Genomic DNA, 18584 nt, shown 5'->3' on the forward strand with positions numbered 1-18584 from the left:
AATGCAAGAGTTCCGTACGAGGAATTTTTGGTAACGTGGTAGTTGGCATGTTTTCGTTATATTGTGACTTTGTTAAAATACGTAGTACATACATAAAATAAAAGGTATGAAGTCAGTGTTTTTACATGTATTAGTATAAAATCATGAGTAATCGGTTATGATAACTGTTTGTCCACCAAAGTCGGCCTCTCCATTTTGGTGTCCATCTATCATCGCCAAATAATCGACACGGGGGAAAGAGAGTGGTTTGTTAACTTTCTTTATTGCATTATTGCCCGTCTTTGGTAAGGTTTGTACCATATCAACACTAGTATGTATGTATGTTCTTTCTTCTATATTTACAATCTATTTTTTTCTTCGTTTGTAAGTATGTTCTTTTTTTGTACTTTTCATAGTATAATGCGAGCGTCATAAACTTACAATTTAATTTAATTTATGTTTAAGGGCGGGCATGCTCAGCGTAGGTCAAAATAGAGCTTTTATTGTATTTTCAAAGCATGATCCTGGACATTCCTTAAACGTTGTAGATAATCTATTTATGTAATTTTGAAGCCTTATTATCCTTTATGTTTATTTTAAACATTTGATGTTGAAAAAAGATTTTTTTTCCGGTTAGTTACATGTTAAAACACGCGCGTTGACATGTTCTTACTCCCTACTTCAATTGTAGTTTGTCAATTTATGGCTACGGCCGTATGTTGTAGCTTAACCATTGGGGAATGCCAAAAGAAATGGCGTATTTCAAAAAAACACTACCTTATTCTTAGGTCTATGATTATCATTATTCATAGGATGTTTATCACACTTGAATGGTCAAAGACATAGCTTATAATTAGTATCTTTATAATTATCTTCAAATGTGTTAATCTTGCCCATTTTTTGAATAATAAAATGCCTAATTCTTGTCAAATTTGGGATCACAGAGATTATCAATATAATTTTTTATCGTAAATATTTCATTATAATAATGTCAACATAAATTAAACTGATGGTTTTATAAATGCGTTTAAAAATTAATAAATGTAAAAAATCTTAACACCATTGCATATTTTTGTACTGAAATATGACTATATTCTAAAACATTAGAGCGAGAGGTTTGAAAGAATACTATTTTATGTAATAAAAATACTTTATGCAGTCATCAAATATTTAAAATAAATATAAAGGATAATAAGGCTTCAAAATTATATAAATAGATTATCTACAACGTTTAAGGAATGTCCAGGATTATGCTTTGAAAATGCAATAAAAGTTCCATTTTGACCAACGCTGAGCATGTCCCCCCTTAATAAATAATTAATGTATTTGATATTTGAAATATATTTTTCAAAATACATAATAATAATCAAATACCTGTTTGCTACTTAGTACAGTCATACTAAAACTAAGTTCACTTTCGCATACTTTGTTGAAGCTTGAGAGTGCATTACTACAAGTAGTGGAAAGTGCATGCATCTTATCAAATACACTTTTCCTGCGCCTGCGCATTATAATTATTATGTGATTTCAGTTATCTTTTTAGTCAGTGGCGTAAGTAGCGTGTGTTGAGTGCAAATGCTTGAAAATATGAACGCTTCCGGCAACAAAATCTTTAAATGAAACCGTGGTGGAAAAGTGATCATTTGAATGGTGTTATCTGTCAATATTCTGCATACACATACATTATAATATTAATTAAATGAAACATCACATTATTACAAATAACTGGAAAAATAATTAATCAAAGCACAACAACGAAGAATATAGGTATTCGAATAATATTGTATGTTCAGATACGTTGAATACAATCTACTTCCCATCCGCAGAATGCATTTATATACTTAAGTTTTAATTAAATTTAAATTAATTATTTATAAGGATAAATAGATGTAAACCGTATTTTGTGTATAAGTTAAGATTGTCCTAGGTACTTATGTGTGGTAGTTAGTTAGTTAGTAGACGAAACAATTGATTTTGATCGTACCAACGTACATAGATCATAACTATATTATATTGTTTTTTTTTAAACAAATGAAAATATAATGTCTAATAATAAATGTAGAAACGAGCAATGGAACATGCTTTTTTCTGTAGGTTTGTATTTTTAGTATTAAATAATATTTGACAATTGTTGTAGTCATTGTTAGAAAATCGATTACATAAATAGAAAAAAATGTTTGCTCTGAGACTAATATTATGTTAATTTACGATAAATAATTAAGACAAGTATAATAAGGACCATTACTTTATGTACATACCAGAACTGTGTACAAGACAATTTCACACTTTTCTGCAAAAACACTATGCATAATATTATTAATAATTAAACCACGTAATAATTTAAAAAATGTAAATCGTTAATCGATTTGGTTTGATTTTCATTCAATACTTTCGGTTATGATCGACGCCGTAGTAATGATCGTCTGTAACGAATGCTATTTTAATGCGAAAATCTCCGCGGATTTTTAAACCCGCGCGAAAACACTTGTAGAGATGTTCCCACGATGAATGGGTTCAAAAACTTACAGAGGCGCACGCGATAAGGATTATAATATTATTATGTCGTTAACAGGCAAATAGAGATATAAGAAAGTGTTGTACAAAAGCTTGTTACGTAAAATGTCAATAGTATAAAAAAAATACGTAAAAATATTTACAAGTGGTATTATTTTATCTTTTTTACAACGTTTTTATTAGCTCGTATTCTTGTTTGTCCAGTACAAATCTTGCAATCGATTTTTAACTAATTTCCCGACTAGCTAGGCATTTGAAACTGTTAGAATATATCAGAACACGATGACAATGCATTCTTTTAATACTTTTAGCCATCTTTAAGCAGAATTGAATTCATTTTCAGTTAATTCTGTTTTGTATGGAAAGTTATTTCAGAAAAATCCGTAAAAAGTAAAAGACTATTATTGGTTGCTAAAGGGGTGGTCCTAGCAACTAAATTATTAATTATACGTGCGTTACTATGGAAATCAAAATGAAATGTCAAAATGACATTTCAGTGTTCTATATTTGTTTGTTTGTTTGTTTTTTATTTATTTCATATAAAGTACAAGTTTGAGCATATTTAGCATAATAATTCAACAGAAAATTTAATAACGTTGTATATAAAAAGTTCTTTTTATCTTGTAATTATTAATTATCAACATGCTATGGTTATTTCAGACAAGCATACTGGTCTTAATAATTCTTTGGTGTTTTTAGTATTTTAACAAGGACAAGTTAAGCCATAACATTATATTATAATTATTTGGTATGAAAATAATAATGACATTTTATACACCACGATTATACTTCAATATTGGAAATAAAATACTTAAATCGTTTTATACAAAGCTACTTACATCTTTAAATCCTGTTTCATGCATAAAAATGTATTTGGTGACATGAAACTGTCAGTGACGACTCGTGGGGGTAGGTGGGTCATACGTTGCTTAGAGGTGGTAAATTATAAATGGTGGCAAATAAAAGAACGAATATGGTCATTAAAATTTTTGAAAGCAGCGGTCGCTACTTTAAAAAGTACCGATGTCTTACTTTTAAAAAATCACAAGAGGGCCTCCAAACTTGTCAGCACCGCAGACCTTCATGTATCTAAAACCACCGCTGTTTGAGAGTAGATTAATTCGGAGAAAAACTCTAATCTTCAGAAGATTTAAAAGTAGGACCTAGGTATGTTCTTAACAATTTTGCATACAATTTGAGATTAAAAGTCAAAGGGACGAGTTTTTAAATCTGCCAAAGATCTGCAGTTTGGATAGGGCCATCACTGCGTAGTAGTCGAATCGTATCGAAATAAATCGCGTTTGCAGAGACATTTTATGTAGGTACTAAATGTAAATTCTATCTGTACATACAACGTCATAATAAATTTGATTTTATTTTCGTATATAATATCTGAAGTTAGAATTGGCTACTTCCCGGGCAATATAGGTACCTAGTACAAATACAATGTCAATTCACTTTATATTTTGAATAATTTTATAGCTATTTACGAAAAAAATGTTTATATAACGGTGATTAGGTATTCGGTATTATAACAATTTATGACCCTTGTTGTGTTACGAAAAAAAATTCGCACGCCACTGCACATGTCCGGCCGAAAGGAAAATTATTTGAGTTGGCGGGCGGCCGAGACATTCTTACGACACATATTGTCAAGCGGTGGGTCGCGATCAATTCAATTAAAATCTGAATTCACAAACTATATGTATATATTGTGTTTGCCTGTTTACTTCACATCGTAGGCTATCTGTTCCAATGCATATAATGGAGGAATTTTAGTTATGAAAATTGAAGATAAATAAATTCATTAATCATTTAAAAACTTCATAAAAAATATATCTTAAATACCTGCTTACAAATAATATATATTTTGACTATATTATTTATAATTATTGCACCTATAATGGGTGTATAAGTATAATTAGCTGAACATATTATTATGATTTAACATGATAGTATAAATATGCCTCTGACGTTCCCTTAAGTATTAACATTATAATGAAACTTTTAGAAATGTAATAGATAATTTATTTTTATACGATTTACCACAATATTTCATATTCATTTGAAAAAAGTTATGTGACTTTATATAGACAGTTGTGCTACAATCCCTACAATTAAATTGATGCACTGTATAAAGATAATAATTTGCTGTTAAAAAACAAACTATTTTGATTAATCAACACCTTTCGTACCTATCAAAAAGTTATTAATTGTAAATTGTGTACAGGTTTGCTTTAGATACGTTTAAGAATACTACTATGACTTTTCATATATAAGTTTTTTTATTCGTTAAATAAAAAAAATGCTTATGACTTTTTTGATTGATTGGACCGAGACGACGTAGATAACCCAATTTTAATATTTTCGCGAGAGGCTAGGGCGTTGGCTTATAATGTCGTGCGTCCTAGGTTCGAATCCTGAATCTGGCAAATACAGATACTGTTTTTCAATTTGTATTTGGAGTCAGAATATGGACCTAATAGATTGAGAAAGTGGTTTACATACATTTCTCGGAAAAACAATAATTTGGTCAAAAATATACGTATATATAATATTATATATTATGCATACTTACTTCATATTTATTATTTATCAGTATTAAAAAAACAATGATACATTTGATGTAAAAACAAAAATGAATAATTTGATAAAAATATATGATTCGGAACGATGTCTTTCTTCAATATAATATATTGTGTGTTTTCTATAATATATTGAAAAATTGTGCCGCCCTAAAACCAGTTAAAGTGGTGAGCTCACTAAGTTAGAGGGATTACGTAGGAGCGAAGAACTAGAGACCGAGGAAAGTGAACGGAGCTAGGGAAGCTTTCATCCAGCAGGAGATCAACCCCGACTGATAATGATATGTTTATAAAGATTGCATTTTTAAATATTATATTTAATCATTAATTTATATGTACAATATGCTCAAATACGGATGTTAGTTTTATTTTAATATTGATATTCGTTAAATTATATAATACTAAACACGTGTAATTATTTTATATACGCGTTTCAAGAGAGAAATTACAATCAATAAAAAATATGCTTATTTTACTAATAAAATATTCTGAACAATTAAAACATGCGTTTTACCATGGTAGTCATGATAGGTATCTAATACCATATTATCATAATAATACGTTATATTAATTATGTTTACGTATAAAACCGGTCGAAAAAAATACGGTAGGCATGTATTTTCAACACTTGGTTGATTTTACTACAATATACTTTTTATGAAGCACGTGCTACTGCTGTAAGTAGGTACTATACTTACGATTTCACGACAAGACTGTTTACAACTCTCTCTCTTATTTTTTTTTTTACAAATTATACTTATCATTGAAATTCAGATTATAACATATTTTGTTACAAATTGTATCAGAATTATTTGTAAAAGAAAATATTGACGGTTTCGTGTGAAAATATTGAAAAGTATGATTTAATATGCAGAACTGAACAATAATTGACAGATTTATAAGTGCATAAAAAACCATAACCTACTCACTGTGATATTTAAGAAAATTAATAATCATTGTGACATTAATCAAACAATGATTTTGTATAAAAGTATAAATAATTGACCACTGCATTTTACCGCAATTCGATTGATAAACTGATTGGCGTGTTTCTTTAAGAATTTTTAATGGATACTTAATTTGATCCTACAGGCAAATGATTTACACCAGTCGGTTTTTTACCCATTCCCAAAATATTTATAATATCTATTTTGATTTTTAATTGGATGTTTTCACTGGTCCACACGTTGTTCACTATTGAAAATACTCGTTAAATGACGGCATTGGGTCCAGGGAGACATATGGAAAATTCACGTAAAATATTTTTTTAAAAATTCAACCCATCTATGTTGGCAGAGCTCGTCATTTTGTCGCCATTCTTCAATCTTTTTACTGTTGGTTTTTCAGAATCATGGGACATTTTTCCAATTTTCAAAAAAAAAAAATCAAACAAAAAAATCTAAATGACAGATCAATGAAATAAAAGATTATCCTCTTAAATACGTAACGTATGGTCACTGCGTGTATAGGGGAGAATTCTGTACCTACGCACACCATGCGCAAACAGCATGGGTCAGTGTATGATAAGCACCTACATACCAGTGGCATGCGGATCATAGATGCTGAGGATGCGTAGTATGCCCAAAAATATTCTATAAAATTAAAAATATTAATAAAAATATTACAATATGTATTTACTGTGAAATTGGGTAGTAAGATAGAAAGACATGTGTACTTGAAGTGTAATACGTTACACCCTGTTTCAAGGTTCAATTAGTTATTAAACCTTCATCGGCCAAATATATAACACAAAAAATGTTAATGCATATAATATATATTATATATTTGATAGCATGCCCTCTAAAACATAGTCACCGCATGCAAGTGCCTACATAAACTTCCGAATGAACACTAAAATTTATCAAAATACAATTCTAAAATTTAAGCGAATATCGCAAATAAGGAAATAAAATAAAACTATTATACAGTAATTTAATGGCGTTATAAATATTAAGCGACATTATCCGTTTTTCATAAATCAACAATAATTCTTGATCCGTGAATGCTTGATTCCGTCCAATTATTTTCATCCAACTGCTAGAATCAAAATCCTAATCCAGGCCAACATAGGTATATAATATTATAATACCCTCAATCGAATTATGAAATGGTTCAAATGCAGTTAAAAATCACAAAAATGGCAATATTTGCTTCTTTGTTATTTCAATTGCACACTTTTTCATCCACGGCAAAATACAAATGATTGCAGACAGTTTTTATTCAATATTAATCATTGGTTTACTTTACAGACACATTAGATTCAAAATTGAATTGGACACGTTAGCGGAATGGATAAAAACCCTGAAGTGAATTTGCAATCATCATCCTTATGAATATCTAAGCCGAATTTTACTGACTGATAGTAGGTATCATAAGAATTATTTTAAATGTTTTTTTTATTAATGAATGCATACAATGCAATGAGTGGATAGCGTAAAAATGTTTGGTTGTAATCGATATAAAAATGATTGAAAATTAATCGATCGACGATTGAATGAGATAATTTTAAGTGGATTTATAGCATCGACTATAGATACATCTAGACACCACCTGTTGCATTGCTAAATGAAGCCGCGTGCCTTGCGTTTGGTTTGTGGGCGAGCGAACGCATTCGTCTACAATTGTTCGAAACCATAGACCATTTCGCTAGTGCTCGCCCAAAGTGCTCGCACTAGACGCACAGAATTAAAATATAATTTTCTGTTTTTTTACGTTATATAGTATTTTTAAGCGGTCAAAATGCAACCATTAGATAAATATATCCATAATTTAAGTTATTTTAAAGAAACACTAGGTCACTGATATTAAAATATATAATAATATACAAATAAATTATCACGAACATGTATCAACTTACCTATGAAACGTAATACAATCTTCTTGCTTATCAGTACGGCTACCACATTTTAAGACAATACACAGAACCATCTTTTCTGCTTAATTAACTAAAAATATTTACCATTGACTTTATGTTTCACACAAAAAATAGCAATTTTAGCAACACGAGCTCGCAGGCTATCAACGCTATGTGAAGCGTTTCGCCACATTTATCGGCGACATTTTTAGAAACTAGCTCATACATATGTAGACCTTTTATCTTACTCTAGCGCGTGTCGCAAAGATTGTAAGGGTGCCGAATACTTTCTCACTCGCACTCATGCATCGTTTTTGTTCAAGGGATTGATAGGCAAATACTAGACTGCCATGAGCGTTGGAATCCTACCGCCAAGCATCTTGTTGTAAAGAACGTATACCTACCCCATGGAAAGTGGGTTAGTGGAACCAAAAATCGCTCAGGATGCCAAAAAGTCGCAATCCTCTAAATAAAAGCACCCATCTTCTGAATTATGGTAAAATTGCATATTTTCTTTTCTTTTCTACAATATGTTTAAAATATGTTTGCACGACACTTATGATATTGTGTTTTAAGCTTGAAAGCGGTCAAAAAAAATTATATAATTATATTATTACGTACCCTTTGAGATTTCCAAATTTAGTATTGTGCCCTCTATGGTAAAAAGGTTACCAACCTCTATACTAGAGCAAAATGATCACAATATAAATAGGAAATCGACAAACCAATACTAGATAATAAATTATGTATACACATTAATAATATTGTACACTTTTCTCAGACAAAAATAAACAATTTGATTAGTATGATTGACAGAACGGGCAAATATTAATATTGCGATAAGAAATTTAATTGATAAAATTAACGATTTAAACAGAAATCGTAATTATTTAAAAAAAATCCTACTTTGTCGACATGACTGCTAGGGTCATTTAAAAAGTTTCCTCTGTCTGAGAAAGTCTTATCTTTGCCTCAAAATAGGCTGAATTATTGAATAAAATTATTAAACAAAATTTGTCAGCAAGTTGTATTGAGTTGTCATCGATAATCGAAATTTTTCATCTTGTCATTGACTCTTTGTCAGCGATATAGCAAGGCCGTACATAGGTCGGATTTAAAAACCTTTATAAAACTGTGTTAGACCAAGATAACCTTTAACCTGTCTATAAAAGTCTCGCATCACATTTGTGCCGTTTGTGCGTCCAAAAATAGAGATAGGTACCTAAATCTGTTGTAGGTATAACTATAGTGACAAGTACCTACATATTTTTAAAGCTTTTCATAACATAATAATTATTACCTACATCCAAAACTATTAATATAATATAATAAATATTATGTCACACTCCTTTTTATCATATTATTGTCACCTCAATACTACAACTAGATAACTAAACTTGATTTTCACTGTTTTTGATTTGACTATTGAATATGATTCTACATTTCCTTCTCTACAAAATGATAAAACTATGTGTAAGTCAAAAGTAAATGGGAACTGTTTTATTTTTGTGTTTGAAAATATTAGATAACTTTAAAACCATAAATGCATTAAATAAATTAAATAATATATCTACAATATTTTTTCATAAAATTGAACATTATTTAATTGATGACAAGCCCAATTTTCCATTTTTATTTTAAATAATAATTTTAGCCTAGATTTATGATAATCAAGTAAAGTTTAAATTTCATTTTCCCAACAATGATCAAATCAGAGTTATCTAGTTGTAGTATTGAGGTGACGATATAAAAAAATGATATACAGTCATAATTTATGTTAGTAAAGAGTAGGGAAGAGAATATTTTTGTTTACTCAACAACTTTCGAAACTTTGGCGTGTATTCTCCTAAAGGTCGGAAGTGGGTTTTGAGAATATTAATATTTCTAATCCTATGGGAAGTATGTAAAAATAAAATATTTAATTTAAAATCTTGTTAATCTGCATTAACAAAAACTGATGAGTGTCGTTCGGGTGAATGCATGAGGTGGCAGATTAGTATGCTAACTCAAAGAGGCTAGGCAGTCGCTGTCTTGGGTACACTAGATGTCGCAAGTGGGTTGGGCAAATAAGTAGGTACTACCTATATAAAAATATTTCTACTTGTATGTACATAGTATCAAGTATTCAAAGATTTATTGAAAAATTTACTCTACAATCCGATGTGGATTTGGCTGTCCTAAGAAGAGTTTTCGTAACACTTTTTCGAGAAATGGATGTTAGTCACTTGCTCAACATAATTTATTAAGTCCTTGCTCTGGGTCCAAACAAATATTGAAAAAAAATAACGTGATTTTGCCAGACTCGGGATTCAAACCCGAAACACACAACGTTACCGTTCAGCCACAGCGGGCGAGAAATAAAGAATATATTGTTATAAAAAAAGTCATAACAACTGAAAGTTTCTTACAATGAATCGCGAATTCCGTTGAAAGAGGTTAATCATTCAATGAAAGATGGTTTGGATAAACTCGTTTGGTTTGGTTTATGGTTAACTGTTAATATTTTAAATAATGAAATTATATGTACTTTAAATATGTAGGTACTTATGAACTAATATATTATGCAAACGTTATTATTGACCTCCATTCGACTGTTGATTTATAGATACTTATATGTTGGATTATGTTAAAATACTTAATTCATACTTAGGTATTTCATTAAATAACGTGCTAATTCCGCAGTAGCATAATAATAATATATTTTAAAATATAATATACTATATAACGTTTTAATCAATTAACGATACTAGAGCCCGTGGTCGATCCTGGCCACCCCTAACTTCTTTGTCCACTAAGTTCTTCTCGTTGTCTTCGATCGCAACATATACACTCTAGAGTTCCTATTCTACTCCTTTCAGCCACATGTGTCGTCTTACAGCATGTCATCGTCACCATTATTTTTTTCGTTTTCGATATTCGTCTCATGATCTTATCATAATCACTAGATAGGTGCATGATTAGACCGACGCCTTCATGCTCCATTTTCACAGATTGGGCCAAAAATCTTGCTGAATATCTCGCACACTAATACCATTTCACATTTGATTATAACAGTCAATGGATCACATGACCCATGTGTCAGTTTAAAATGTGAAATAATCATTTAAATGTCAACCAAAGCATGTTAAATATTTCAACAACGGCTTTTAATATTGCAAATGCTGTTGCCTTTTGCAATGACTCACCGTTACAGCTAACGGTTTTCTACCCTTGTGAACTTGATAACAATGTTCAGAATTTAGTAGGACCCCGAAGGTACTATCCAATTTTTTCTGACATAAAAACAACCCCTGATATCAATGCTGTTTTATGTCAAAAATAAATGTTTTTCTATTAACAATACATAAGACAGTTAATTTATATTTTTGACTTTGAAATCCGCGAGGGGTAAATCATTTAACACAATCAATAAATCTGATGTAATTCCCAAAAAATCCTGGACCACTGATGTAGTACCTAGTTACTCAAACTTTCTCTTTATCCGTAGGTACATGAAATGTAAAGTTTGAAATAAGTGAGCTTTTTGGAAATCCCTCGTATTTTTGTGGCCTATTTAGCATTAATTTAATTAGATACATGGCCTCAATGCGACAAGATAATATTATAAAATGTATGAAAAATAAACAATAACCACAATTCTTGCTAAATTACGTTTACTCAGTAAATCATAATCGCATTAGCATATAAGTATTGTAGGGGTCGTCGATGTGAGGGACAATGGTGTTGTGACGAGGAGAGATAAGAAGTCGTTGTCGTGATTATGAAGGGTGTGAGTTTATTTAAATTGAGTAACTACAGGTGTACAATTGGTAGAATTGTACACATGTACTTACGCATTATGTAATAATTAGGCTATTCACTAATTAAGTGAAAACAGATATACAAAGATTATTGTCGCGGTCATTGATCTACAATGTCAGCTATAACTTGATACCTACATGGAAATGCCTATTAATTCAATTTGTAACATGCCATAGTATATTGTTGCATCACTGTGGTATAAAATCCATACTCTGGATCAAAACACGCATTCTGGTGATTTAAAAAATCTACGACCCTCAGAAAAAAAAGAGGTACTGTTCGGTTAAAGCGGATACAGCGGAAAACGCATTTTGAAAATAGCCGATAAACTGGATTATTTGTTAGTTTGGGTTAGTTTAGGTTAGATTAGGTTGGGTTAGGTTAGGTTAGGTTAGGTTAGGTTAGGTTTGGTTAGGTTAACCTAACAAATAATCCAGTTTATCGGCTATTTTCAAAATGCGTTTTCCGCTGTATCCGCATTAACCGAACACTACCAAAAAAGGAAAAAAAAAACACTGAATTTTGGCCTCTACATCGCTGTGGACGGGGATTTATTAATTTTATGACTTACAGTTAATTAACAAAATATAAAAAAAAATATTTTCTCTAATATATTAGGTAGATTATCAGTATTGTCTTTGCAAAATCAAAACCGTGAAGTACGTCGTAGAAATTAAAACAATACAAGGCAATTATTTCGTCTACGAGCAGTAACAATGAATCATCAATAAATCATAGTTCAATGACAGATCTAGGTAAAACCAATAAGGCAAACAATCATCTTAGTGGTGATTGAATAATCTTTCTTTAATTAGAAATAATTTACTAACGGTATAAGATGACTAATGATTGTTACGTATCTACATATTTGTTTTTCAAAAATCTTTTTATCGTGTAGGTACCTATGTAACAGTTTTATTAAATACCTATGTACATTACATATATATTTTTTAAATCTTCTGTTCTAAGAATAAATAAGTATATACCTACATTTAATTATATCACAAATCTCCATCAAATTCATCGCTTCTTTTATATACCTACTAAGTCGGTGTATTGAAATTTTCCAGTTTATATAAACGACTCCAAATATATTAATGAATCAAAAATCTACCGTTCTACCAATATGAATTATTGTAATAAAATTATTTCCATATACAATATTTCGTACTGTTAGTACCTACCTACTACAGTTAGAGTACATGTCTAGGTATCAATGGCCGAAAGACACGGTGACAGCCCAAAAATCAAATATAATAAAAATACATTCATAATCGCGAAAGTCTCAAGACTCTCAAGGAGTAAATTAACGTCATGACGATTTTATTTTTATGTACAATTTAGCAGACAATAGTACTTTTATTTATAACAATTATGTTTGTAGCGTGAAGATTCTACTACAAAAAGCACATACCTACATATTACAAGGTTTATTAAATCGTATAAACGTCTTAAATCCAAAATAACTTATTTTTTACGATACAGTAAAAGTTCTCTGATTTTTGTTTCGAAGAAAACTTCGAAATTCAAAAAATTAAAAAAAGCATAAACTCTCCATATAAAGTGAAAATGATTTCTGGTATTTAGGAGGTTGGAATTTTTCGCATTGCATGGGCACAGTTTAGTAGATTTTTACCAATTATTGATTTGTGAAATGATAAGACGTGTTAGGGTGCAAGAATCATATTGTCAACAATAATAATATTTTCTAGGGTAACATGAGTTATACAAGATTGTATGTAAGTTAGTAATCTTCTAATAATAGGGATTTATGAGTTATACAGATAGACTGACGGTATTTATTTACTCATTATTATAAGATTGGTCACTTTTTTATATAGATACAATATGCAATAAAAATGATTTTTTAATCTGAATTTTTTAAATGTATAGAGTTTATACTACCCTTGTAGATATAAATACTAAATACTTACTAAAAAATGAGCAAACTTTTATATTTTCATAAATCCTGCCTGGGACTTTAGTTTATCAGTTCTTTGGGGGATAGTGATTTTACAAGCGAAAGGGAATCACTATGAGCAATATGAATGAGTCATATTATTAAGTCATAAGATAAACACTTTATATAGTAAATAATCAGTCATATTTAATGAAAAACTAATAAACAACATACCACTGGTATTTTTGAATACACGGCGATGTTCATAACATAACATTGCTAAAAACGGAATTTAAACTGACCACACCGACGGGTTTCCTTGGTGTTACTAATATGAATATTCTCCATAGAGGTAGAGTGTATATACGAACTACCAAGGCTTCTCGCTATAACAAAAAACCTGAATGAGAATAAAACCTCTACGGAACAGAGAAGGTATCTATCATAGAAATGACGTAAACTTACCTTATAGCGCATGATCGACACTTCAAACTGCTAAAAGATGCGACCGGAATATAATAACAATTATCTTTATATTACAAGCGGTAGGTACGTCAAATCCAGTACCTATTTTAATATAACACTCAGGTATTAGATTTATTTTATTAACGTTTATTTTTAATTGAATTTTAATTCACAACGTTCATTTAGTAACTATGATTATTAGTTATAATGTTCTTATTTTTAAAAAGTAATGAAAATAATAGAACTAGTAAAAGAATGATTAGCTAGTTTTTCAATATTTAAAAATGGAATGTTCGAAATAAATATTTAAAATGAGAAGAATGAAATAAGTAGTTTCAAAAGTACATTCTCAATTCGAAATCAGAATAGCGCGAAGATTGGAAGTGTTGTTATTGTATTTTTTTGAATTTCGAATGTTCATAGACAACGCGCGCGAATGTTTTTGCAGCGCGATGTTGTTATTTTGCACTGGCCGGTCGGAACGCGTCGGCAGACTGCGCGGGAATTGTCTGTGGAAGCGCACTACTATAATGTGAGCGTAGCCACCTCTAACTTTGATTTGCTTTCTTTCTAACAACACGACTTTAGGGAGAAGTCATTGTTGCACAATGTCCAGGGGCGCGCTGAACATTTAAGTTATCAGTATTTAATTAATATTAACATTATTATTCTAGATACATATACATTTACACTTTCGACCCAATTATCCAGTTTAACAAAAATGTGGTTCGGTTAATTTAGATTAGACCGAAACGGTTATATTAAAGTTAATAAATACAAAACACCTGATATTCCAAATTGAATATAAGTAAGTACAGCTAAAAATAGTTGGCGTAAATAAAAAAAAAACGATACAAAGTCATAATAAAATATTAAACTAGCCTAGATATACCTAAGCATCGCAATATTACAATTATTGAAACATTCACATGCAGAACGACATATTATTAGATCTATTATACCTACTTGGTAGTAGTCCGTATAAAGCTTAGGTAAGTATCCTTTTTAAAATCTACTACAATAAAAACATCGTAGATGGCCTTTAAAATAGGCTTGATCCAGTTTCTAGTAATATGCCTCCCATTAAGGATACAAGGTATTTGCCTCTTTCTACTAACATAAATAGGTACCTATATTATAAATATGACCAAACCTTATGAAACTTAAAGTTAATTAGATACCCTCAACTTTACATATCTTGCATTATCTACCAGCTGCTTTTAAAAATCACAAGATAGACTTACATAATTCCTACATAAACATGCCGTGAGTATACAAGAAAAACACAATAAAATAAAATGTAAAAATTTGTAAAAGGTATTAATTTAAAATAATTCATAAAGTTTTTTATCTATTCGACTGTTTAAATTTAAAATGGAAGTAAGTATTTAAAATCAGCGTACCTACCGTTTCACTTACCAGACCAACAACATTTATATTTAAAGATTACTATAATTCATCATCATACAGAGACCCTGTATGATGATGAATTATAGTAATCCACTGCTGGATGAGGGCCTCCCCTAGCTCCATTCACTCTCATCGGTCCATAGTTAATCGCTATCACGTACATCCACCACATTAAGTATAATTAATTTGAATTAAAATATGAGAAGCGATTCGCAACTCTGAGATGAATGTGATGTTCAAGATGACATTGCCCAGATAGTGATATAACCAATCGAAGCATCTGGAAAAAAAATGACACTCACTTTTTTGTCGGGTCTACCGAATGGCATAATCTGTTCTAACGTCATTACAATAAAGGTGATATTGCTATAAATTCCCGATGCTTTTTGTTGGGTCTGCTGAATGGTTCGGTTTGAACGGTTCGCTCAAACGAACATTGATACTAGAAACACTGTTCTAACGCCATTACAATAAAGGTGATATTGCTATAAATTCCCGATGCGTGATATCGCATAATGGATATTGCGTGACGTCTACCTATGCACGTGCGAATGTCGCTATGAGTGAATTTACTTGCTAACTACTGTACTGAGTGCGTCGTCCATTAATAATGTCATTGGATATAACGCCCAAAATATGGGCTATATGGAGTAGAACTGCGACCTGCAGCTTGCAGATATTTTTGAGAAGTTCAAATGTGCCCTGGTATTGGGGAAGACGAAAGAGCTCGGTAAAATTGTAAAGTTTTTTTAACAGACTTGTAGAGAGGGCCTGAATAATGTATCCTCACTCTAGCGAGAAGAAGCGATATGATAGCGGGTCGCAATTGAAACATCTGCATTTTTTTAAAGTGCTACTTCCGCATTATGTATAATGACGTGGTTGTACTAGAATTTTTAGAATGTAGATAACTACCTAGAACCACCTATGAACTTTTCACTAATCACATGTAAATAAAAATATTTAAAGTATTAGACTAGAAATAATATTAGACTGGTGTCTAACATTCCAATATCTTTGTGGGCTTATTTCATATTATAATATTATTAAAAACCTTCACTAGCGACGCCGCTGCACGAACTGTCACTTCAGCATGCTCCAGTGATTGAAATATCTCTTGTCGACAGTTTAGGGCTGTTACTAACTTACTCCATAATTATTATTAGTCTGACTGATACAGAGTCCATTTAGTCTCTACTGATAATGATAAGAAATATACAAAAATAAAATCCATAATCGCTTCCCGGATAGCCGTAAACAATATTTTTGTCTGCCTTGGAGATCAAAGAACCCACTGAACTTAGTAAATAACATTCCGCACTTCAGTCTGTGGACAGTTCACCTGCAATCAGCTGGGTCAACTATTATCATCATCGGCAATTTATTCTCCTGGATGGTTGATGTCTCTATATAAATGCCTATCCGTTCGGGATCTTGGACTTCTCCAGTCGAGACAAAAACAAAATAAGTTGTGATTTAATCTACATTTCGCTCATTTATAGACTTGTCAGGTGTTATGTTTGGTCATTTAGAACTAATCTCATCTTAGTACAAAAGGTATGAAATGATAATACCTATGTCAAATGTTCGCATGTGGCGCCCTCACTCAGCTGACAACTTATACCAACTGGTGAAACTATAGTACCTAATAATTATTGCTACCTACTAAATTTATATATATATCATGAGAATTCAGTTTGATTTTTGCCGTATAACCCAGTTTACTTTTCTTATTCATAATTTATTTCCATGGGCCTCTACCTATTTATTTTTAGCGATTGGCTCTTACGTTAATATTGCGTCAACTGCTGTATTATTTTTTGTTAATATTAGTTCAGTGTTTTCCAAATATGTTGAATGACGATCGATTCAAAATTATCATGGAGCGGAAAATACATAAAGTAACAGAAACCCATACATACGAAAACGATGTTCGTTTAGATAACTGAAAATTTAAAAATCATTCTCACAAAAAAAATGGTGAGACACCTTGACGAGAAGTATGTGGACAATGGAATGTAAAGGAGCTGTGGTGCTGAAAACATATTTTGAAAACAACCCTGGTTTTTTCGATAATCTACCAAACTACTCAAATAAGGTGATAAGTATTAATTATTATCATCTAACTACGACGCAGAAAAGGTATTATTGAACGAAGCCAGGGCCCACGTTAGGTTTTCGCGTTCATAACCGTGATGATGTTCTGTAATATCTACTATCTTAACCCATTTTTGATAACCCTAAATCCCTGGCGCACCTTGCTATTGTCCTGATTCCAGATAAGGAATGAAGTATGCAAAAGCATGATATCATTTTTCTTTAGGGTTAATAGATGTCCTTCGTGTTAAATTTAAATTTTAGAGGACGTATCTTTTACTGGAGTTCGACGTCCAGGTTCGTGTGCATCGGCCATTTCGTGCCAGGCAGGGCAATTTCTCCGTGAATTTTAATTAAAGGTTTATCGGAAGATGTTTTTCATGTCGTAAAAGTTTCGATAACCACTGTATTTTATTGGCATGGTGCATTTTTAAACTCAAAATATATTGCACTCGTTTGGCCCTGGAAATTCACGGGCCACGAAGGTGAATAAATTTAACTGAATATATTGGGCACATACCATACGATAACAACAATCGTAAATATTAATTTTATCTTGTGAAAAAATATATTAACATGCGTTCCTCCTATACATCAGAAGTCAGAAACCTTTTTTTGCAATAAAAATCTTTGTATAAATAAAAAAGTATTACACAAAATTTATTGGTACCACTATGTACATATTAGTACCTACCTATTAAAAAAAACGGTGTGTGTACTTATGTACGCGCGTTAGAAATTATACTTCTTTGGCGTAACAAAACAAAAACAAAACTTGAGATTCTTTGACTAGCTCTAAATTATCTTGTTAAATTACACTCAAGAAAAAGGACCGCTTATTGGAACGCCGTTGGTTTATTTCTATACACTTATATTACTAAATTATATAATGGTTTCTCGTTGTTTTTATTTTTAAAGTACCAACTGTCTCTGGCGTCTAATAGTTTGTTTACGTAAGGAATTGCAAATGGCCAACAAT

The 18584-nt window shown here is 31.0% G+C and overlaps 1 protein-coding gene across 2 annotated transcripts in view; it reads right to left on the minus strand.

The window, feature by feature from the left end:
* Positions 1 to 14594, minus strand: part of LOC147064102 (endothelin-converting enzyme homolog) — a 97942-nt gene extending 83348 nt beyond the window's left edge. The window contains exon 1 of one of the 2 annotated variants that reach the window (XM_085958509.1): positions 14099 to 14594. In XM_085958509.1, coding sequence (XP_085814635.1) covers positions 14099 to 14110 — 12 coding nt within the window. In that variant the 5' untranslated portion in view covers positions 14111 to 14594. Of the gene's footprint in view, positions 1 to 13867; positions 13993 to 14098 lie in introns of those variants that run through there. The other variant, XM_085958508.1, reaches the window with a different exon arrangement.
* Positions 14595 to 18584: the final 3990 nt, after the last annotated feature.

The sequence above is a fragment of the Rhyacophila brunnea genome, unplaced genomic scaffold (assembly GCF_057557595.1).
Source record: "Rhyacophila brunnea isolate RB1 unplaced genomic scaffold, BYU_Rbru_1.0 scaffold_8, whole genome shotgun sequence".
Lineage (NCBI taxonomy): Eukaryota > Metazoa > Arthropoda > Insecta > Trichoptera > Rhyacophilidae > Rhyacophila > Rhyacophila brunnea.